This window comes from Camelus bactrianus, chromosome 6, assembly GCF_048773025.1.
Source record: "Camelus bactrianus isolate YW-2024 breed Bactrian camel chromosome 6, ASM4877302v1, whole genome shotgun sequence".
Taxonomy (NCBI): Eukaryota; Metazoa; Chordata; class Mammalia; order Artiodactyla; family Camelidae; genus Camelus; species Camelus bactrianus.
Genome location: NC_133544.1, coordinates 56,476,246 through 56,501,448, shown reverse-complemented (window position 1 = coordinate 56,501,448; position 25,203 = coordinate 56,476,246). Strand labels below are relative to the sequence as shown.

At 33.9% G+C, this 25,203-nt stretch overlaps 1 protein-coding gene across 3 annotated transcripts in view; it reads left to right on the top strand.

Annotated features, from left to right (window-relative positions):
- ARHGAP5 (Rho GTPase activating protein 5) overlaps positions 1–25,203 on the top strand; it is a 61,384-nt gene that overhangs the window by 5,759 nt on the left and 30,422 nt on the right. For all 3 annotated transcript variants that reach the window (XM_074365673.1, XM_074365674.1, XM_074365672.1), the window contains exon 2: positions 6,912–10,793. In XM_074365673.1, coding sequence (XP_074221774.1) covers positions 7,080–10,793 — 3,714 coding nt within the window. In that variant the 5' untranslated portion in view covers positions 6,912–7,079. The remainder of the gene's footprint in view (positions 1–6,911; positions 10,794–25,203) is intronic.

Sequence of the window (25,203 nt, the reverse complement as noted above, 5' to 3'; positions counted from 1 at the left end):
TTTAATCCGTAACCCTTTTTAGTCTGTACCCTTTCCTGAGATCCTTATTTTGATCTCTTATTAATGTTCCCATAATTAAGAAAATTGTTAAATTTTACTTAATGAGGTTTGTATAATGAAAATAATGTTTTCCCTCCTGTGTAGCATTACAATAATGAATGTCAGTTTATGTCCTTTCCCCCCATTTCTTAGTTCTCCAAAGTGAGGAGAAAGGACTCAGACCCTAAAAAGGAGCATACTCATAGCCTGGTTTAATGGACTTCACTGTATGTATCTTTGAACCCTCAAAACCTCTGACCATAAAGCTAAGCAGATAGTAACTAAGCACAGTAACTATTTAATGGGGCGTTTACATAGGTTGATGTAAATGAGGTGACCTTTGGTTCTTCTGTTTTCACCACAGAATAAGGAAATGGACTAGGAAGAGTTTAAAATAACTTTCACATCACATCCTCAGAGACTGTATGTTCTTAGAGGAAAGTGTGGATTAAGAGTACTGTAGGCAGTTAATCTGTTTGGGAATTGTTTACATCATTGCTTTTCAAATATTTTCTGCAGTGAAACTTCATTAAACAATATTTGAAACATCAAAAGGTAAAAATAGGTGACAGCAGAATTACCTTTGCTGAGTATGGTTTGGGGAACTCCCAGAGTACTGCCTACTAAGACCCTTCTGGAAGTACCCTTAAGGCTTAATGTTTATAAACCCATAATTTGTGTTAATGAGCAAACTAAAGGTCTTGGGAAAAAACTAGGCTTTTTATATTAGGATATTCTGCTGTGCTAGACTTTATGGGCCCCAAATAGTATGTGATTTTTGTTAATTGTGACTACAAATGTGATTTAAGTTTGTCCAGTGGTTTAAGATTTGAGTCTGGAAATTGATTCGTTCAGCCATCAAATACTTGAGGACCCATTGTGTGTCAGGCACTGATCTGAGTGCTGGGAATATGGTAAAAAAAAAATCTCCATCCTAGCAGTTTATCTTAAATCCTACCAAGATGTGCTTATCCTGAATCCTATGAAGGTGTGCTTCCATAAAAACTAATTCATAGAAATGATGACTTTAGCATTCCTTTCAACCTTAAAATTGATCATGTGCTTATGTGGTACAAACCTTGGTCAAAGAAAGTATGAAATATGATTGACTCTCTCATAGGTATTAACATTGTGCTTAACTATCTTTTACATGTTAAAATGGCTTTTTCATTTCCTCTTCTAATTTTCTACAGCATAAATTTGTCATTGAGAATTAGCAACATTAAGAAAAGTAGAATTTTTAAGGCAGTATTATGCCATATTCATCTTTCAGTATATGGTTGATATTTTTATTGTGAAACTGTAAGTTTACCTAAGATTGTGGAATGTATGATAATCTTTGGGCTTGGATCTGTCTTTTCTCTTGAATATTTGTTTATTTAAGATATATTTTCTTTATTTGACTTAAAGAAGATGAAATGCGTAATTACAAAGCTGCTGCTTCTGTGTAATTAGTTCTTGGAAATGTAGTTTCCTGCAATAAATATTTGTGATTCTAAAAAAATTTTGTGTCAGAAGTAAAAATTAGGTGTTTATTCTTGCTGAACACAGGCATACCTCATTTTATTGTGCTTTGCAAGTACTGTATTTTTTTTTTTTACATATTGAAGGTTTATGGCAACCCTTTGTAGAGCAATTCCATTGATGCCATTTTTCCAGCAGCATTATTTTGAAATTAAGGTACGTCTTTTTTTTTAGGTATAATGATATTGCATACTTAATAAATTACAATGTAGTGTAAGCATAACTTTCTATGCACTGAGAAACCAAAAAATTCACTTGACTCGCTTTATTGTGATATTTGCTTTTTTGTGATGGTCTGGAACTAAACCTGCAATATCTTTGAGGTATGCCTGTACGTTATTATAGATCATAGTTAGTCTTTATTCTGACGGCTTAATTTTTGACAAAAATTTTTGGGACCAAATATACATATTTCCTCCATAGATAGCTTTAGAAAATCTTTAGATTAATAAGTTAAAGCACTTATTTAGTAAACCTACATACTTTACTTTTTTTTAATCAAAGAATTGAGAACATTTGATTTTAATATTTATTAGGATTCATGCATATATTGAGTAGGTGCTATGTGGAAGGCACTGTTCTAGGCTCTTGTGATACGATGATGGAATAAACAGATTTGTGCCTTTTCGAATCTTTATTAAACCTGGATTGCAGTAGGGAGAGGGATAGAATTAATGACAAATAATAAAGAAGTAAGTTGTATAGTAAGTTAGATGAGTAAGGAGTTAACAAAGGGGGAATTTGGGGAGTACTGGGAAAAGTAAGTGCAAAGATAGGACTGTGTTTAGCATGTTGAGCAACAGTTTCAGTGTTTCTCACTGACTGAAATAGAGTGAGAATGGGGAGAATAGTCTAAGAGTAGGTCTGAGAGTGAGATAGTGGTAGATCTTGTAGTAAGCAATTGAAAGGACTTGGCTTTTCCTTTTAGAAGCTACTGGAGAGTTTTGAGCAGAAGAAAGGGAGTCTCTGACTTACGTTTTAAAAGGAATTCTCTGGCTGCTCTATGAATAGACTTGGGAAGGGGAGCAGGAGTGGAAACAGAGAAATTAGTTTAGAAGCCTCTGGAATAATCCACAGCCAGAGATGACAGTGGGATGAGATCAGGTTATAGCAATACAGGTAGTGAAAAGTGATAAATTCTGGATCTGTTTTGAAGGTGGGGCCAACAGGAATTTCCTGACACAGTATAATAACTTAAAAGTGTAAAAAAAATTTAAATATACCTTTTATTAATGAGTGCAACAGTTTGTGAAAGAGTACAAAACAAAAAAAATTAGTTTAAATTCAGAATTACTAAGAATCTTCTCAGTTTCCTAGATTCCTTGCAGAACTTAAATTTTTTTTTTTCAGAAAGCCACTTCATGGTGTAAAACTTAAAAGAAGCGTGTTATGTTTGAATAGCTTAAAATATCTTAGAAAACAGTTGTAGACATAGCTTCATTTCGGCAGACAATTGTAGGACAGTTGGACTCAAATTATACATGTCATTAATTTTTGTAAGGATACTTAGTCTAAACATTTCCTAGAAATAAAAGTTTATGATAATCTTAAAGGCAAAATGAAAAACTGCATTGCAAACTATTAAAAGCAGCACTAATGCTTAAGGAAGTAAAGATTGGTCATCAAGAGACTCATCTTAACCCTATAATTTTGAGTAGGTCATTGTTGCTTTTGTCTTGGTTTCTTCATGAGCAAAACTAAGTATGATACTAAATGTTACGAGACAATGAGAACAACGTGTATAAAAATAAAGTTATGTCAAAACTAGAAAAGGTATGTGTGGATCAACATGGGCAAAATACTACTATTAAAGGAATTTTCAAATTAAATCGGAGTCCACCTATAGATATTGGCCATTAGTTTATTAGTGGAAACGGTTTTTAAAAACAGAAGGCATTCTTTTTTTCTCAGTACAGAAGAAAAACTACATTAGTTAATGGAGGGCAGTTTTGACTTGGATTTTGAGGGTCATTGGGTAATTCATGTATGTATAAATTATCCAGCTGTCTGAAAGTAAATTTCATTATAACCTATTCCAGCCAATCTCAGGAGAGGTGTCTTTTCCCCATGAGGTGGTAATACCGTACTCACCCAAACAAATGGCAAAACCCTTTTGAGGGCAGGGTGACAACAATTTTTTTCTAGTCCAGGGTTTCTCAAACTGTTTTAAAATCAGGAAGCATTTTTTTAAACTAAAGCTTCTGAGTTAGGTAAACTTATAAATCAGATAAAGGAGGCTCTGCTCCGATAACGAGTTGGAAGGAGAGAGGATTTATTTGCCCAGCGCTCTTCTTTCCCACCTCTGGCTGAGTGAATTTTTTCACCATAGTTTGAAAATCACTGTATGGTGATTTATGACATAAGCTCTGGATCTGACTTCAAAATACCAGCAGGTAGCCTGCCTGAGAGCATTGTCAGAAAGAAGGACATGGATGTTCCTCACTGTGTCTAATTGGTAGTTTACTGTGAATTTGGCATGAAAGCCATAAATATCACACAAAGCTACCTTATTTTTAATTTAAACTTTAATATTTGTAACTCAGAGAGTGCCACTAACAAATTAGGATATGCTGAAGCCTTAGTATTATAAATTATCTTAAATAGAGTTTTATTTCTCTGTAAAATAAAAAGCCTTGCAGTTTTCAATGACCAATGAAAGGGTGGTGACTACATGCCTTCACTCATCTTCATTTACTTTTAAGGTCTTTTACTTTCTGAAACTTTAAAAATTCATCTCGTGATAATGTTTTTATTTTACTCTTACATTCTATAACTTTTTTTAGAAAAGTATCTCAGTTTTTTAAGGTTTATGCTTTAGGAGAGCAGAAATGAGTCTTTTAATGTGTTTGGATAAGTATAAAAATACTAATAAAGATATGGTTGTTAACAACAAGGATTAGGTTTATAGTTGAAAATTTTCTGCATTTCTCAGGTCCGTATGACGTTATATTGTTACTTTTCTATTAACAACTTGGTGTCTCTTAAGCTGGAAAGCAGGGTGTTAGTCTTACACTTGTTTGAATTCCTCTTAGTTTTCAGAATAGATCTATGTTTAGTAAACAGTTTAATAGAGTTTTATATATATTTCAGTGTTTGTACCGTTTAATGTAAAAATTCCCCAAAGTAATCACTAGTTGTGTTTCCTTTCTATGTATATTTAATAAGATATCTTCTGCAATTTTTTGCTTGTCTAGTAACAAAGAAGGATAGTCAGTGTTTTCAATTTTTTCCCTTAATTGTTACATACGGAATCACTGCTATTTTCACCAGCTAATTCCCCTTTTTGTCGCTGTGTATAACTTTGTTATGTAGTTAGTTCACTGTTTTCTTTTCAGTAAATATCTGTAAAGCAGTCCAATTGTTCTTTTACGCAGTTTAGATGAAGAATATTAAACTTGGTGCTAAGTGCAAATATTCAGCTTAATCACATTAAGATTTTAAAAAAATTTTACTCAATAAAAGAGAGGAGGATTGGATAGAACTGCCCTAATTTCTTATACTGTTGGTTATTGTTTACACTGCTGCCGGATAAATATTTATAGGTCACCAGTCTGATCACATCATTTTTTATAAATCTTCAACAGCTTCTTGGTTCCAAGAATCAAGTTAAAGCAAAACTAATATTTATTAAGCATTTTTTGGTTGCTAGGCACTTAACATTTAAAAAAAAATTATTCTTAAATTTGTATAGATAGGCAGCCCCATTTTATAGATGAGGAAACATATCTCAAGAGATTTAGGGCTTTATTGTTGTCATAAACTAGTAAATAATAGGAGTTGAATTTGAAATCCCGTTCTGTTTACTCATGGTTTTCTACTACTTATGTTCCTTCAGCATGTTAATATTTTATTTGTTAAAAAATGAACCTAATAAGCATTTTGTTTGAATAACTGGTGGCTGATACTGTTAAAATTAATATTTCATTGAGTCGGATAGTATAAGTTTCTAGAATACAAGAATAATTCTGAAATTTTATTTTTAAATGTTATACTTGAAATATTAGTTAAAATTTTAAATTACAAGACCAGTTTCTCTCTACCAGTTTTTAGTGTAGCAAATGTGCAGTATAATCTAGATAGGTATTTACTTGCAATTTTGAGGGTGGTGGAAAAGTCACATATTTGAGGCAGGTAGTGGTTATTTTTTTACGTTTCTTTTACTTTTTCCCTCATGGTCTTTATATTCTTTTATTTTGTCTGGATTGAAGATAATTTTCACATATATTGATATACATGACTGGGTATTTTCCTTGTGAAATTTTGGTGTGATAGAAATGATGTATTGCTTTTAATTCAGCCTCAAAAGAATGTGAAAAAATCTCCAAATAAAACTTATAAAAGAGATGAATCTTTGCTTCCACACAAATAACCCAAATTAAATTACATACAGTTCTTAAAGGTTATTTAATGTTGCTTGTATATCAAATAATTCTAAAAAGAGTCTCAAACTTATAACCTTAAAATTCTTCAGCTTTATGCTACTCAAAATATGACCTGAAGAGTTCTTTGTAAATACTTCCAAGAGGAAACAAATGCAGAAATCAAGAACATTTAAAAACAATTTGACAGTAATTTTATGCCTCTTGAATCTAATAGGAAATTGGATCTAGATTTTTTTAAAGATTCCATTCTTTTTTTTTTTTTTTAATTGACCTGCAGGTGTGAAATAAAAGTTGGTCCTTCATCTTAGATGGTTTGAGAAGCATTGGTGTAGTTAAACACTGTCATTTGTGTTAACTTGTTTATTTATTTCTGTTTCTCTGTTTAAGTATGTGAATATCCTTAGTTGATTTTGGGTATAAAATTTGATAGATTTCACAGGAGTATGTTAAAACTTCTTGAAAAACTTCTAAAGATAAATTCTAAAGTCTTGGTAAATTCATATCAGATTCCATTTTAGGGAACAAGTTTTGAGGAACCATGTAATAGAAAACAATTTTTTAGAGTTGTGGAGGAGTTGTTAAAGCAACTAGTATGTTTTAGTTATCCCCAAACACAGCCTCTTGTAAGAGAAGGCAGGAAAATTGAGGGTCAGGGAAGAGGAATAATTATTTCCTCAAAGTCATAGGAAGGAGTAGAGACAAAATGCACATTTGATTAATAGGAGTTTATTTTAGTTTGTGGAAACACACTAAAACTTGTATGTAGTTATTTTAGTTGTTGGATTTGCCTTAAATTTTGAGGTCATCTTGCATTTGTAACAGTAAATCATAAGCTGTCTTTGGTGGTTTCTTAAAATACATGTAACATTAATTTGCCTGGTGTTTTGTTATGAATATCTTTAATATGTACATGATTCAACATGAGTAATTCATGATTAAGATTTGTCATTTTTCTCCTCTTTCTAGGAAGATGATCCATATGATCTTGAAGAACCTTCTGCACAGAAATGAGGGAAACACAAAGAACCAAATATAGTTCTGAAATTTGGGATCTGTATTTTGAGATGATTTTATTTTCAGAATGAGAAGTATATCTGGTTATCTTTATGAATGTAGAGACATGACAAGAGAGTTATGATGGCAAAAAACAAAGAGCCTCGCCCCCCATCCTATACCATCAGTGTAGTTGGACTCTCTGGGACTGAAAAAGACAAAGGTAACTGTGGAGTTGGAAAGTCTTGTTTGTGCAATAGATTTGTACGCTCAAAAGCAGATGAATATTATCCAGAGCATACTTCTGTGCTTAGCACCATTGACTTTGGAGGACGAGTAGTAAACAATGATCACTTTTTGTACTGGGGTGACATAACACAAAGTGGTGAAGATGGAGTGGAATGCAAAATTCATGTCATTGAACAGACAGAGTTCATTGATGACCAGACTTTCTTGCCTCATCGGAGTACGAATTTGCAACCATATATAAAACGTGCAGCTGCCTCTAAATTGCAGTCAGCAGAAAAACTAATGTACATTTGCACAGATCAACTAGGCTTGGAGCAAGACTTTGAACAGAAGCAAATGCCAGAAGGGAAGCTCAATGTAGATGGATTCTTACTGTGCATTGACGTAAGTCAGGGATGCAATAGGAAGTTTGATGATCAACTTAAATTTGTGAATAACCTTTTTGTCCAGCTATCAAAATCAAAAAAACCTGTAATAATAGCAGCAACTAAATGTGATGAATGTGTGGATCATTATCTTAGAGAAGTTCAGGCGTTTGCTTCAAACAAAAAGAACCTTCTTGTAGTGGAAACATCAGCACGATTTAATGTCAACATTGAGACGTGTTTCACTGCACTGGTACAAATGTTGGATAAAACTCGTGGCAAGCCTAAAATTATTCCCTATTTGGATGCTTATAAAACACAGAGACAACTTGTTGTCACAGCAACAGATAAGTTTGAAAAACTTGTGCAGACTGTGAGAGATTATCATGCAACTTGGAAGACTGTTAGTAATAAATTAAAAAATCATCCTGATTATGAAGAATACATCAATTTAGAGGGAACAAGAAAGGCCAGAAATACATTCTCAAAACATATAGAACAACTTAAACAGGAACATATAAGAAAAAGGAGAGAAGAATATATAAATACTTTACCAAGAGCTTTTAACACTCTTTTGCCAAATCTGGAAGAGATTGAACATTTGAATTGGTCAGAAGCTTTGAAGTTAATGGAAAAGAGAGCAGATTTTCAGTTATGTTTTGTGGTGCTAGAAAAAACGCCTTGGGATGAAACTGACCATATAGACAAAATTAATGATAGACGGATCCCATTTGACCTCCTGAGCACTTTAGAAGCTGAAAAAGTCTATCAGAACCATGTACAACATCTAATATCAGAGAAGAGGAGGGTAGAAATGAAGGAAAAATTCAAGAAGACTTTGGAAAAAATTCAGTTCATTTCACCTGGGCAGCCATGGGAGGAAGTTATGTGCTTTGTTATGGAGGATGAAGCCTTCAAATATATCACTGAGGCTGATAGCAAAGAGGTGTATGGTAGGCACCAGCGAGAAATAGTTGAAAAAGCCAAAGAAGAATTTCAGGAAATGCTTTTCGAGCATTCTGAACTTTTTTATGATTTAGATCTTAATGCAACACCTAGTTCAGATAAAATGAGTGAAATTCATACAGTTTTGAGTGAAGAACCTAGATATAAAGCTTTACAGAAACTTGCACCTGATAGGGAGTCTCTTCTACTTAAGCATATAGGGTTTGTTTATCATCCCACTAAAGAAACATGTCTTAGTGGCCAAAACTGTACAGATATTAAAGTGGAGCAATTACTTGCCAGTAGTCTTTTGCAGTTGGATCATGGCCGCTTAAGGTTGTATCATGATAGTACCAATATAGATAAAGTTAACCTTTTCATTTTAGGGAAGGATGGCCTTGCCCAAGAACTAGCAAATGAGATAAGGACACAATCCACTGATGATGAGTATGCCTTAGATGGAAAAATTTATGAACTTGATCTTCGGCCAGTTGATGCCAAGTCGCCTTACTTTTTAAGTCAGTTATGGACTGCTGCCTTTAAACCACATGGGTGCTTCTGTGTATTTAATTCCATTGAGTCACTGAATTTTATTGGGGAATTTATTGGAAAAATAAGAACTGAAGCTTCTCAGATCAGAAAAGATAAATATATGGCTAGCCTTCCATTTACATTAATTCTGGCTAATCAGAGAGATTCTATCAGTAAGAATCTACCAATTCTCAGGCACCAAGGGCAACAGTTGGCAAACAAGTTACAGTGTCCTTTTGTAGATGTACCCGCTGGTACATATCCTCGTAAATTTAATGAAACCCAAATAAAGCAAGCTCTAAGGGGAGTATTAGAATCAGTTAAACATAATTTAGATGTGGTGAGCCCAGTTCCCACCAATAAGGATGTATCAGAAGCTGACTTGAGGATTGTCATGTGTGCCATGTGTGGTGATCCATTTAGCGTGGACCTTATTCTGTCACCCTTTCTTGATTCTCATTCTTGTAGTGCTGCTCAAGCTGGACAGAATAATTCCCTAATGCTTGATAAAATCATTGGTGAAAAAAGGAGACGAATACAGATCACAATATTGTCATACCATTCTTCAATTGGAGTAAGGAAAGATGAACTGGTTCATGGGTATATATTAGTTTATTCTGCCAAACGAAAAGCATCAATGGGAATGCTTCGAGCATTTCTATCGGAAGTTCAGGACACCATTCCTGTACAGCTGGTGGCAGTTACTGATAGCCAAGCAGACTTTTTTGAAAATGAGGCCATCAAGGAGTTAATGACTGAAGGAGAACATATTGCAACTGAGATCACTGCTAAATTTACAGCACTATATTCTTTATCTCAGTATCATCGGCAGACTGAGGTCTTTACACTGTTTTTCAGTGACGTTCTAGAGAAAAAAAATATGATAGAAAATTCCTATTTATCTGATACTACAAGGGAATCAACCCATCCAAGTGAAGATGTTTTCCTACCATCTCCCAGAGACCCCTATAACAACTACCCTGATTCAGATGATGATACAGAAGCACCCCCTCCTTACAGTCCAATTGGGGATGATGTGCAGTTGCTTCCAACACCTAGTGACCGTTCCAGATATAGATTAGATTTGGAAGGAAATGAATATCCTGTTCACAGCACCCCAAACTGTCATGACCATGAACGCAACCATAAAGTGCCTCCACCTATTAAACCTAAACCAGTTGTACCTAAGACAAATGTGAAAAAATTGGATCCAAACCTTTTAAAAACAATTGAAGCTGGTATTGGTAAAAATCCAAGAAAACAGACTTCCCGGGTGCCTTTGGCACATCCTGAAGATATGGATCCTTCAGATAACTATTCAGAACCCATTGACACAATTTTCAAACAGAAGGGCTATTCTGATGAGATATATGTTGTCCCAGATGATAGTCAGAATCGCATTATTAAAATTCGAAATTCATTTGTAAATAACACCCAAGGAGAGGAAGAAAATGGATTTTCTGATAGAACCTCAAAAAGTCATGGGGAACGGAGACCTTCAAAATATAAATATAAATCTAAAACCCTGTTTAGTAAAGCCAAGTCATACTATAGAAGAACACATTCAGATGCAAGTGATGATGAGGCTTTCACCACTTCTAAAACAAAAAGAAAAGGAAGACATCGGGGAAGTGAAGAAGATCCACTTCTTTCTCCTGTTGAAACTTGGAAAGGTGGTATTGATAATCCTGCAATCACTTCAGACCAGGAGTTAGATGAGAAGAAAATGAAGAAGAAAACCCACAAAGTAAAAGAAGATAAAAAGGTAGGTTTAATTTATGGTTAGCAATGTTTGTAAAGGTGTTTGCTTTTGACTTTTAAAAAATTATTTTTTTTAATGATCATGGATTTGACATCAGTCATTAATATAATTAACACGTCTTTTTAATTTTCTGAATATATTGTGAGGGCAGATCATTTTTTGTTACTTTATTGTATCTTGTTTACTTGTGCTTTATGTTATTTGGGGTAGAAGTTTGATTTCATATTCTTTAGCGTTCTAAGCGAATATGTGTAATTTCTTTACAGAAACTCAGATATAAAGTAATTTTTTTCCTCTTTTCTGTTTGTCTATAAGCACCTCATTTGTCTGTTCTGACCTACCAGCTTTGCAATATTAATTTGATATACTGGCATACTTTGTTTTTTGTGCTTTGCTTTATTTCACTTCTCAGATACTGTGGTTTTTTACAAATTAAAGGTTTGTGGCAACCCTGCAACAAGCAGGTCTTAATCAGCACCATTTTTCCAATAGCATTTGCTTACTTCTTATCTCTGTGTTACATTTTGGTAATTCTCACGATGTTCCAAACTTTTTTTTATTGTTATTATATTTGTTATGGAGATCAGTGATCTTTGATGTTAATGTTAATGCAAAAACATTACAGCTGGCTCAAGGCTCAGATGATGGTTAGCATGTTTTAGCAATAAAATGTTTTTCAATTAAGGTACGTGTTTTTTTTAAACATAATAGTATTACACACTTAACAGACTGCATACAGTATAGTGTACACAGAACTTTTTCGTGCACTGGGAAACCAAAAATGATTGGTGATACTTGCTTTATTGTGGTAGTCTGGAACTGAACCCACAGTATCTCCAAGGTATGCCTGTATAACATTGCTTTAAATTTTAGATTCATATTTGAACATATGAGAATTAGAGAAATGATATTTTAGAAGCATTTAGATCTGTAAGTAATTTTTTAATCTGAAGTCACTTCAATGTTTGGACCTCTGGTCTCAAAAGATAAACATAGTTTATAGTGCAACTTCATAGATACAGTTTTGTGTCACAGTTATATTTTAGGGCTTTGTATTTATATGTGCACAGTGAAATACCTTGAATCTCTCCAAGGCTAACTATATAATAGTTATGCATGATATTTTTCCTTTAAGCATTATAAAAAGGCTGGCTTTTAGTGCAGCTTAGTTTACCTAAAAATTATTTTCATAGTGTAAGCTGGACTTGAGTGATTTAAGTTGTTTTCTATTTCAATTCAGTAAGCATTGACTAAAAATCTGCTAAATGCTTAAATTAAGTCTATATAAAAAGGTGTTGAAGGATATAAAAGAAATTGAAGATGTGCATCCCTTAGAAGCTTAAATATTTGAAAGACAGTACCCTGTGGTTGGGGCAGAGTTAGGAAAGTAGTATTAGAGCAGTTTAAGGAAGCACAATGTAATAGAGCACATCGTCTAAAGCCAGACTTCTAGAATTTGAATCAGCTTACTAGTTATATAACTTTGTAGCCTCTGTGTACTGCCTTCTAGGAAAATGGATATAATCATACTTTTCAGGGCTGCTATGAAAAATAAGTTCATGTTTATTTTGAACAGTGCCTGGCACATGATAAGTTGGTTATATAAAATATGAACACTATTTTATGATACTATTACTCAAATATAAATATCAAGGGAACACAGGATGAGTGATCACCATACAGTGTGTGGAGTTAGTTTCACAAAATTTTATGAAAAAGGTAAATCATCAGTTTTGAGTATTTTGATTGGTTTTTAGGAAGGAGAAAATATATTTTAGGTGGGGAAAGTCATTTGTACAGAGGCATAGAATTGTAAGCAGGTTTGAGATATGGTATGAAACTGTCCCAATTTAGGGCATTGTGAAATATCATTGTATTTATAAGAGTCTAGTTTAAATCTGAAAGCTGTTAGCTAAGGTGGGCATTAGCAGGAAGGTTCCACATAGGAAAGAGATTGGTATCAGGTAGTCTAGCTAGGAGACTGATGTACACAGTCAGTTTTAAAGTAACAGGTAAAGGTACAAACACCAAATGAGAGATCAGCCAAGCTAGAAGTTTATTATTTGAGAAGACTAGAAAAATAGACAAAACAAATATCTGGCGAGACAGATCAGATGAAAAGAGAAGGCAATGAATACCAAGAGTGAAAAAGGGAACAGAATTACAGATAGACCCGATTTAAAAGATAATAGAGAATACTATCAGCAGTTTTAAGTCAACAAATTCGAAAGTTTAAATAAAGTTAAAATTCCTAGAAAAATATAATTTACCTAGATGAGAAAGCTTAGAATAATCCTGTAACTATTAAATAAATTGTGAAGTAGTGGTTACATCTTGCCACAAATATACCAGGCATAGATAATTTTACAGGAGACTTTTTAAGGAACAGATCATGCCAATGTTCTACAAATCCAGAGAATAGAAAGACTAGAAGAATACATTCTTTAATTCATTCTCTAAAGTCATCTATTCTTAATTTCAGAACCAGTCAAGGATGATATAAGAAAGGAAAATTATAGTCCCATTCTATTTATGAGTGTACGTGCCAAAGTCCTAAATAAAGTACTGGTCCACAGACCTTTAACTGCAATTTTGAAATTCATTAACTTCTGAAAACCAAAAGTTTTATTTTAGAACTTGGCTGCATGACCTGATTTACCCTGTTCTTGGTGGCAGACCCTGACTTGAACTGATGTATGAGGCTGCTTATAATCATTGTTTGTCAGTTATTTAAAGTGAGTATCTATATAGTTCACTGCAAATATATTAATGTGTTTGAGTACAGGGTACCGACCCACAGTTTTTTGGTGTCGTTGTATAATAGACATTTTTTGTACTGTACAATATGGGTAATGACTACAGGTTTCTGAATTCTAAAATACATCTTGTCCCAGAAGTTTTACGTTAAGAGTTGTGGGTGTATAATAGCAATAGTATATAAAAAATACTTGGTAAAAATTTAACAAATTGATAAAAAAGCTACTAAATTATGAACAGATGAGAACTTAACTTAATAAAAAAAGATATCTACAAATATGCAAACAGGTGAAATTACACAGATATCTACAAATACGAAAACAAGTGATATCTGCAATAAACATCATCCTATTTAGGGAAATAGATTCCCTTTTCAACCAGGAACAAGACAAAGTGTACACACCATCACCACTTCCATTCAATATTTTACAGAGATCCTAGTGAAAGCAGTAAGATAAGAAAAAAAGGAGGAAACAAAATTATCATTGTTGGCTGATATGATTTCCTTTGTAAAAGCCAAAAAAGATTTAGATAGATTATAAGTATTAGTAAAATAGTTAGCAAAATAGCTCCATATAAGATCAATAATCAGAAATCAATTGTATCTCTATACATCAGTAATAAACAAAAAATAAGTAGAGAAGACACCATTTACAAAAGCATGACAGATTATCAAGTGCCTAAGTAATTATAACATCATGTGCAAACCTCTGTGTGGAAAAATATAAAATTTATTGTAAGGCAGTAAAGAAGACCTAAGTAAATAGGGAGCTGTTGCCTTCCTATCCATGAATATGGCTTGTCGTAAATAAGTTACCGCTCTTCAGACTGATTTAGATTCAGTATTGTCTCATTCAAAGTGTCAAAGGTTTTCAAAAAATTTCACACTGATTCTAATGCAAATATGGAAGAATAAAGAGTAAATCCAAGTATAGAACAGTCAGGACACTTCTGAAGAATGGCAGAAATGGAGTGGTGATGATACATATATGCTTATTCTATCAGATAATATAGAACTTTAATATTTAAGACAATGTGGTGTTAGCACAGAGAAAGGCATATTGACCAATAAAATAGAACGGAGAGCTCCAAAACACACAGACCTCTAACTTGGAGCTGTCCTTCCAAAGCCACGTGAGGCTTTTGAACACTTGAAATATGACTAATTTGAATTGGGGTATGCTCATCTGTAGGATAAGTAAAGACTTCCTTGAGACTTGTCATTTTTTCAACTCTGGTGGGTGAATAGGACTTAACTAGGGGAATGATTGGGTGGATGGGAGACTGTTGAATGCTGAATAAACAGAATGTTCATGTGGTAAGAGGGAACATGGTATGTTCTTAAAGGATGTCACTGTGGCTAGTCATTGATCCAAGGTAGTTGGCAGAGTTTTCTTAAAGAGCCAGATAAATATTTGGGGCTTTGAAGGTAATACAGCCTCTATTACAACTGCTCAAATCTGCTGTTCCACTGCAAAAGCAGCCATACAGTATACGTAAACAAATGAGTATGACTATTTTCAAAAACAGGCAGAAGGCTGGATTGGTCCCCTAGGCCATAGTTTACTGACACCTGTTCTACGAGAGAGAATAGTACAAGGAGAGACTTGAGAGTGGGGATAAGACTCAGACAGACCTTTTTAATACTGTTAGGAATTTTTGTTATTTAGCCTAAGAGTAAATTGAAATTAGAGAGCGAGTGGATTTGAAATCACTTGGTTTTCAGTTTGGAGTCTGGGTTGAGTGATAGGAAAGACCAGTGGGCATATTACAGTAGTCTAAGCAAATTATGATGAAAGCTTTGAGTAGCTGCAGTGAGGAGGGAGAATGGTGGCAATGGATAGAATGGGATGGATTTGAGAGGTACTTAAAATCTGTAAGACTTGATGATGTATGCATGTGTGTGGGAAGGGTGAAGATGATAAATGAGATAGGAAAGATACCTGCTTGGTTTCTAACTTGTGCAGCTTCATCAGTGATGATGCTGTTCCTGATGGAGAGCATTGAAAGTTTACCAGGTTTGGAGTTGGAGAGTTCAAGTGGAGGTGTCAAATAGGCAGTTAGATACACAGGCCCTCAGGGAAGAGGTCTGAGTTGGAGATACATATTTCAGAGACAATGAAGTAGAGATGGCAGTAGATGAAATGACCTAGGTAGTGAATACAGAGGAGTGCCTAACACAGTCTTGAAGAATTTCTAATGTTGAATGCCAAATAGCTGGGATGATCCTTAATGGTAGGGAGATTAAGAAAGACCATTTACCCTTTCTTAGCTGATTCCCTCATCTATAAATTAGGAATTACAATATTGCCCTTGGGATTGTGGAAGAAATTAGAACTACATGTTTCAAGTGCCTGACATAGCAGTGCTCAATAAATGCTGTTGTAGTGTGCTTTCAAGCCTGAAGTATCCCAGTATACGCCAGCTGTATTTCAGAATAGTCCGTTGTCCCATTAGCAGGATTAGTTTCCTGACTCATTTTTAAATTAAATACTCCTGTGATTTCTGATTCTGAGTTTTTCTCTTTACCTTCATTCTTTGATTCCAACATGGGAGCCATAGCCTAGGAATGTTTTTTCAGATTCCTTGACATCTGGAAAATGATATCTTTGGGGCATTAGTGGCATCTAAGGAAAGCTCAGAGATCTGTTTCTCTTAAACTGGGCTTTAGTTGTCATTCCTGCCATTCAGAGAAGGCTTTATGCTTAATTTTCTTTTGTTCTGTACTCCAAAATGAGTTTAGTGTTAGTTGTGGGAACAAAACCTCTAAGACATTTCTTGATTTGCAACCATCAGTGAGAATTATTTTCTTAAATCATGACCCATTATACACATAAATATTTCTATGTAAATGAAATCTCATAAAAGTGTATTTACCTACTTTATAGGTAATTTTGAGTTTCTAGTCTATTACAGTGAAAAAAGAAATGCTGGTGGTAACCTGCTGAATTGATTTCATAATCTACAGGTGCTTGAAAAACAATGCTGAAGAAAATGAACTGAATGAGAAAATTTGAGTTGCATTCATAAATTGCCAGTTTTTAACATATTCATTCAATGAAGTGAGGTATACCTGTGTTTAAGCTAGTTTGTTTTTTCTTCAGTATCCATTTCAGTGCTGTCAGCTTGATTCAGATAGTAAATAGTAAAATACTATTACATAGTGAATTTTATTGTGCATTAGAGTAAGCTGGTATTCTGATGATTTTTCACCTGCTTCTTTTAAAATTGTTTTTCTGTCTTGTTTCCAGGTCGTGAATCTTTTCATTCTTAGTTAGGTTAAGCAGCTACCAACTCCTATTTTATTCTCAAATGTTCCTTCCAGTCCATTGTTATTTTCTCTGTGTTTTACTGCTCCCTTCTTAATAAAGCCCTGTCTCAGATAGTGTCCTAGAAGATTCTGCTGCTTTAGCCATTATAGTAGAATTTGGAGCCTGTTGAGGGAACAGTACCAAAATAGGTATGTTTTCTTTAAAATACTGAAGAGATATCTATATGTATATATTGAGTCACAATATATGAATTTAGTATTAGTAAATAGTGAATTGATACCATGCTATTAACATGGTAGATCCTTTAGAACATAGTAAATCTTAGGTTTAGAATTATTTGACTTCTGACTTCTAGAATCTCAGTCTTTGTTAAGTAAAATATTTTTTGAAAGACTATTAACAGTGGTGACCAGAATTTTCTTTTGCTCTATAAATTGTTCATTCTAGATATAAAAGTAATGAAATATATGAAAATATGTCTGTATTGAACTGCTGTTTGTCTATATCAGAATGTATAAGTTATAGGGTAAGTTTGCTTTTTATTTTTAGTGTTTATCACAACTTCTTGACAGTCATTTAATTGACAGTGTTCACACCTAAGAGAAAGTAGTTTCTTCAAAGAATTATAATTAAGGCTAAATAAAAATTGGGTGCTTAAAAGGCTTACTGTAGAAAGAGCAATACTTAAAGATCAGCTAGAGATAGGGTAGTTTTGCACTTTGTTTAATGAGCAAGATCATTTAACAAAATCTTGAACTGCTTGACAGTTTCAGATTTTCTTTTTTTTTTTTTTTTTTTTTTTTTTTACCTATTTTTCAGAGGGTGGTTAGATTAGTTAGATTTTGGTGTAGTTGATATACAGTATACCCATTATATCCATTATTACCTTGCAGACACTTCCTTAGGGGAAAGAGTGAGGGTCATTTTTATAAAGAAAAGATGTTAAGAAGAATGAGAAAACTGCTTTCCCAGACTTCTCAGCCAGCATCTTTTCCAGTCTCATTGCCTTGAGTTGGTCCTGTATCCATTCCTAACCAGTAAACTCTGCCAGAGGAATAGAATTATACTATTGAATGCAGGCCTGAGCTTTTAGAGGTCTGGTTGAAGTCGGCATCCCCCAAATTAGGGTAATGTCTAAGGGATGAAAGCCATAGTATCTACTATAGGCAAGATTTATATCTTGCTTGTAGTTGATCTCCATGGCCTAGCACAGAATGTTGTACTGTGATCAGTTGAGGTCAGTATGAGTATATGGCTTTTTGTGTATGTGTGTGTGGTAGTAATAAAAGAAATAAAAGTAAAAAAAGAGTGAGTGAGTGTGTGTGTGTGTGTGTGTGTGTGTGTGTTTTAATAATTACACTTATTTCAACTCAGGGAAACTCGTTTTATTCAACAAGCATCTTACTGAATGCCTGCTATGCCTGAACATTCTATTCTCCAAAGCTAAGCATATAGGGATGACTTGGTCATGGGCTCTATTTTCAGGAATTCAGTCTAGTAAATTTGATTTTGTTAAAAATTAAACGTTTTATATTTTCATCAAGATTAGTAAGATGTCTGATTCATATCTCTCACTTCATTTGGAAAGCATTTACTGAGGCATCTTTAATAACTATTTCTTTTGCTTTCATACTGGCTTATTGGCTAAATATGGTCTACCTCTGAACAGTTCTACGGTGTTTCTAAAATTTGTCATAAAAAATTTGGTTTCTTTAGTAGCATTCTGGTGTTGGTGATGTCAGTTTATGGTATAAATGTGGATATATAATGTATTTCTGTATTTTATTATATGCTGTTTCTTTGAATTTGTTCTGTCCTATTGATTTGACCATAATTTATTACTTTTCAGATTCAGAATCCAATGTAACAAGATGGTCAGTTTCTAAAGTATATTTTGATTGATGTGTTCTGTTAAGACTTAAATGATTGTATCAGCAGTATGCTTGTTTTTACTAACTTAAAAGCAAATGTAAATGTCTTCAGTGTGGCTTTCTACTCAAACTGTTTTTTCTTAACTTTCATAGCAGCGTATTGAATGTTTAGCAAAAAACTGGCATAGCATAAATTATTGAAATTATTCTTATTTCTGCAGCACATTCATTATAATTGTTAGAATATATTTAGTTAACGTCAGTGAAGCACTTAACGCCTACAACATAGAATATTGTGTTCTTACTATAATTTTATATCAGTGGCCAGTTGTTACTATTCCAAAACTTATAGGTGAGTTTACAAGCTTGAGAATTTCATGTGCTCCAAAATTTTATATACTAAAAATCTCTCTAAACCCTAGAATAGTTATTTCTACAATAGGTATAGTTTTATGATTTTTAGCTCTGTAGTGTTTTCTTGTCATCTAAGTTGATGTGTTGAAAAGTCCTCAGTAGGACTTAATCTATAACTGTGTAAAGAAAAATCTCAGTGGAAGGAGGACTGCGTTTTAAAAGTAGTAATATCTGATGTTTCCAGTTCTCAAAATATAAGGGTGTGACAGAAGTGATTTTGAGATAGTATCTAACTTTGTCCAGACAAAAGATACACCTTGCATATGGGTTTTGTGGGGGGGGTTTGTTTTTGTTTTTGTTTTGTATAATAGTTTTGAGCTTTTTGGAAATTGTTCTTAGCCTTTGGTAATCTGGGGAAAGGTTTGAGTATTTTTCTTAGAAAAATGCACATTCACAAAATTTTAATGGAGTCTTAAGAGTTTCATATAAACTTCCTAAAGCTGTGGACGCTAGAACCTCTGTGATGTGAGGGAAGGGGAAGACACATTGAAATTTTTCTTCATTCTTTACTGATGCTCTGATTGGCAATCATAAGAGTAACAGAAAGTACATAACAGATGACATGGGAAGCAAAGGGAGAAATAGTGGTTTTAAGAATGAAATGCTGGGTATAATGTAAAACTTATTTTCATTTGAATACAATTGAAAATATATATTTAGGGAAGCTGGGAAGAAATCTACTCATCATTCACTAGATGTTTTTGCTAGGACCTTCTCCAGGTGACAGCACGTTTAATTTTTCATTAGTGAGGTTAGTGGCATTAACAAAATGTCTGCCAGGTAGATAATATGTTGAAATGCTTTATAGGAAAATGTCATCATAGAAATCAATCGATGCAAGAACCAATTTGTCTCATTAGTGTATACAAGAACACAGACCACATTTATTTACCCTCTGTTACTTTCTCTTCCCTCTTTTCACCTAGTGTTGGCTTATCCCTGATTTCCTAAGTATTTGGACTCAGCCAGCATGTACAGCTTTTACAGAATTTACAAAGAAAAACAGATTAGTTAAACTTTCATGGGGTACTGGCTCCCACTAAAGGCTTATTTCTTTTATTGATGTGTTATGCTATGGAGTAGTATTTATTCTTCCCAAATAAAGTAATCGCTTTATAGTAGTTTTATCGCCTTATAGTTTAATAAGTTTTGTTTTTCTTTCTTCATTGTAGGATTTTTTGAGGGCAGTTACAATTATCATTCATTCATCTTTGTGTACCTTACAGTAGTGATTCACAATCTTGAGTTATGTATTGACTTTTTTTTTAAGTTAGAGTTAGAAGTCTCAGATTTCCCAGGGATATATCTGTAGCTGTTGCCCAAACTTGGGTTCTTAGTCCTTGTTTTTATTAGGCTAGCACAGTGGTTCTTAACCAGGGTCAGTTTTGACCTGTAGGGAGCACCTGGCAATGCCTGGAGACATTTTTGGCTGTCACAGTTTGGGTGAGGAGTTGCTACTGATACTTGTTGAGTAGAGGCAAGGGATGCTGCTAAACATCCTACAGTTCAAAATGTCAATAATACTGAAGCTGAGAAACCCTGTGTAGCAGAATGTGGTCTTTAAGGAAATTCCTATGAGATTCTAGAAGTTAGTGATACAAGGCATGTTTGTATCTGCTCAATTAGGAAAGGCAGGGTTTTCCTCACAGGTCATAGATATTACTTCCCCATCCTCACCATGTTTGGATAAGACTGTATTTTCAGGAAGTAGCTGCTGTGGGTCAAAGCTGCATGCTGTTGCTATTTATCTTACTTGGCTGATCTTTATTCTGCTCTAAAATATGTTTCCATTTCATTGTCGCAGTCTTAGTTGGGGTTATTATAACTTCTTACTTAGATTATTGTAATAACCTTTTAAAACATCATTTTAATTTGTGATAATTGTAGATTGACATACCATTGTAAGAAATAATGGAGAAAGATCCCATGCATCCTTTGCCCAGTTTCCCAAAATGTAACATCTTACAAACCTAGTACAATATCACAACCAAGGTATTAACATTAGTATGATCCACAGATCTTTAGATTCCCCTAATTTTACTTGTACTCATTTGTGTGTGTGTGTGTGTGTGTATGTATGTGTATTCTGTGCGATTTTTCACTTGTGTAGCTTTGTATATCCTATCCTGCACAATACCTACAATGATTTTATGCAAATAGTAGGTGCTCAGTTCCTGAACACTGTTGAAAGTACATTATATCCAAACGAATTCACAGAGTTGACTATTTAATTCTTGCAGTTTTATGATAAGAATCATTATTTTGTATGAATCCTCATTTTATTAGATTTGTATACTTAAGCTTAGGTACACTTATATAGTGATTCCCATAGGTATGAAAAATTAGATATAATGAAACAGTTTGCATAAACTGGTAAATAAACCTACAGTACTTTGTATGTTTATTAGTAGAAATCTTACATGATAAAGGCTTTCTCTGGTTCCTGTTTATAATTTTGTTTGCTTCCGTCAGTGTTTACTGAGCACCTACTGTATGCCAAGGTACAGGTACCAATAAGGAAAAGTGGACAGTTTTTAGAATATTTTGGAAATCATACCAACAGGGCTTCTTATGCATTCACTATGGAGAGTAAGGAATCAAGGTTGACTCCTAGGTTTGTGGATTAAGCAGTTGGGTAGATTTAGATTCACTGAGACAGTGAAGAAGATGAATGGTGAAAGATTTCAGACCGGAGGGAATGAAGACATCTGTTTTGTGCTTTTTATGTTATGTTTAAAGTATCTATGTTGACATCCCAGTGGAATTATAAAAGTTAGATGTATGAATCTAGTACTGAGAGGAAGAGTTATCAGGATATAAAAGGATTTAGAGCTGTGGGATTAGATAAATTCACATAAGGGCAGAGAAAAGCTAGAGAAGAAGGAAGGGCTCAGAACCAAGTTTGGGTAGACCAGGAAGAGTTCTTGGCAGATGAAACTGAAAAAGGAATCCTTGGTTAGAAAAGAGGAAAAACTACTAAAGAGTAAGTGCCATGGGAACCAAAAGAATAAGTGTTTAAGGAGGAAGTAGTCAAGAAAGAATATTGCTGAGAGCTCAAGAATGAAGAGAAAAGGGGGGCAAGAATTGGTGCCATAACTACTGTTCATTGTGGGATCAAAGAGAGGTTTTCACGTAGGTTTTTAAAGATGAGAAATATTAGATGGTATTTGTATGTTCATAAGAATGACCCAGGAGAGGGACAGATGGATATTATAAAAGAAGAGGGGAGAGGATATTGGCTTATATGAACAGGGGGTTACTTCACTTATTATAGGAAGGAAAAGATGAATCAGGGTAGAGATATCTGTGTAGGTAGCTCATAGGTGTAACTTGAGGGAGTTCCTATGTGTCTTTTTCAATGAAATGTGAGTTGAGGTCATTAGAAAGAGAGAGTAGGTAGTGCTTATACTGACATGGATTTCTTTACTTGCAGAACTCAGAACTTTTTAACATGCTGTGATATGTTAAGAATCTCTTGAGTATGGGACAGAGTATATAGGGACCAGAAAAAGCTCAAATTAGAAGCCATCAGGGTAAAATTTGATTTCCTATCTCTTTTTTGAAAAGAGAAAGATTAAAATACATACTTTATAGATACAGTTTTTTAAATCTGTTTTTTTTTCCTGGTTATACAAGTAATCTTTATCTTTTCAAAAAGTATTTCCTTTACAAAAGGAAATACATGACTTACAGTGAAATTTCTGTGTAACACCCTCCCCCCAACGCCCCCAGCTTTTTTCTCTTTCCTTCTCCACCCTCCCCCAAATCCAGAGGATTATCATCAATAGTTTGGTATTTTTTTAATTTTTGCTATTTTTACTAATAAATGATTTATTTGAACAGAAATAGGATTATAGTATTTATCTTCTTAAACTTTAACATGTATCAGTATATGTAAATCTATTCAAATCAACCTTCTTAATTCATCTTTATTATTATTAATTTTGGTGTGCTTGATCTAACAGGGAGTAAGGAGATCATTTAAAATTTCTTACTCTGTTTCCACAGATGTTCGTATTTCTGCTATAATTTGTTGTTGCTACTTGGTGGATTGAATTCTGGATAATTGTCAAATGAGTCTCTTTTGTATAGTTCAAAGCTTTTTGCCTTGATGACAACTGCAATGTTAACATTGCTCTTGTAAAAAAAAAAAAAAAAAAAAAAAAGGAGGTTACTTTTTCCATCATTTTATTTCCAACTTTTAGGAGTCTCTGTTTAAATAGCATGTGGTTAGTCACATTAGGTTTTGTACCAGGTGTCAGTCTTTTATAGCTGATCTGATCTTATTCTATTTATATTTATTTTTATGTTTTAGTTTGCTTGTTTTCTTGTTTTCTATTTTTATTCTTTATCAGCAAAAAGAGTGAGAAATGGAACTATTAATTTATGTGCTATTTATTTTTATCTTTAAATTTATACTGAGCCCCTTTTTCAGTTTATCATCCTTACTCCCTTATCATGATACCCTGGCGTGCATTAGCATGAATATTATCCTCCACCACCCACCTTTTTGGGTAGGTTGAAACTTTTGATTCTGATCTGTTAATTACTTTTACGTTTTGTAGCTTGACCCACAGAATTGTAGATTATATTCTATCTAATAGCTGTACCACTGTAACTTAGAATTAGTTTTGTGTTTAACCATGTACAGTGTTCATTCTTATTTTTTCATAGCACAAATTTTTCAAATATAAGTTCTTTATTATTGATGTTTCATTTTGTGTTTAGGATTTCTAAGAAGGAATTTGAGAGTGCTATAATTTAAATATTAATTATTACATATTTGAGAACTTAAAAAAATCTATAGTTGTCTGCTATGCACATTTGAATTACGTACTGGCTAAAGAATTCTTGACACATCCTTTTCCCATGACATTCCTACAGAAGAGACTTCTGGCTTTTCAGTTTTCATGGGAACTCTGAGGCTAGCCTGATTATTTTCCCTCCACTGATGGTCATTGGTTTCTTCTGCCTAGATGCTTTTGAGATTTTTTGAAGCTTACTGAGTTCAGCAGCATATGTCTGTAACTTTATGGTTTACTCCTATTTGTTGTTTATCTTTCCTGGTGCATGGTGAAATGCATTCAGTCTACAAATTAAGAGATTGATTCAATCTACAAATTAAGTTCATTATTTCAGAAGAGACCTCGACTATCTTTGTACTTACCTCTTTTTCACAAGGAGTATTCCAGATCACTGGAGTATGTTGATGAACAAGAAAGATAATAATCTCTGCCTTTGTGAGGAGCTTAAATTGTAGCAGGGAGTATACTAAAATAATGATAATGATGATGATAATACGTAAGAAAATTATATAGTGTTGTGGGTAGGAAAAGCAGTGTATGAGGGATTGGAGGTACTAGGCAAGAGTTAGAGGAAGACAGGCAATGGGATTACAGTTTTTAATAGTCAATGTAGGCCTCATTGAGAGGGTAAAGGGAACAGCCAATGCAAAAATCACGTTAGGACTGTGCATCACATGTTGAAAAAGCATGTTAAAAAAGCAAGTAAGCTGTGTAGCTAGAGGAAAGAGTAAAATGTTGAAGAAAGTAGAGAAAAATAAGATCAGAATATAAAGAGCCATCAAGGTTGTGTATGGCCTTGCAGGCCATTTTTTTTTGAGAGCCACTATCGTTCTGGCTGCCTTATTGAGAATGGTCTGTAGGGATAGTGGTACAAGCAGGGAGGATTGATTAAGCAGTCAACATAATAATCTAGCTATGTGAAATGGTGAGCACTGTACAGACCAGGGAATTAGCAGTGAAATGTTAAAAAAAAGTAGTTGATTTCTGTATCGCATACATGTGGGAGTTGGGTGCAAGAGAAAAAGAAGGATCAAAGATGATGCCAAGATTTTTAGCCTGAGATGAGATATAGAAGGCAGAAGATAGAGCACATTTTAAGGAAATTATTAGGAGTTCAGTTTTGCACACGTTAAGAAAGAATATGTTAGACATTCAAGTGAAGATGTCAGGTAGAATGTTTCAAATGAGTCTAGAGTTCAGGAGAAAGAGCTGAGCTGGAGGTATTTACTTGCATTATCAGCATCCGGCTGACATTACCAAGAGGGTGAGTGTAGATACTGAGGAAAAAAAGGAC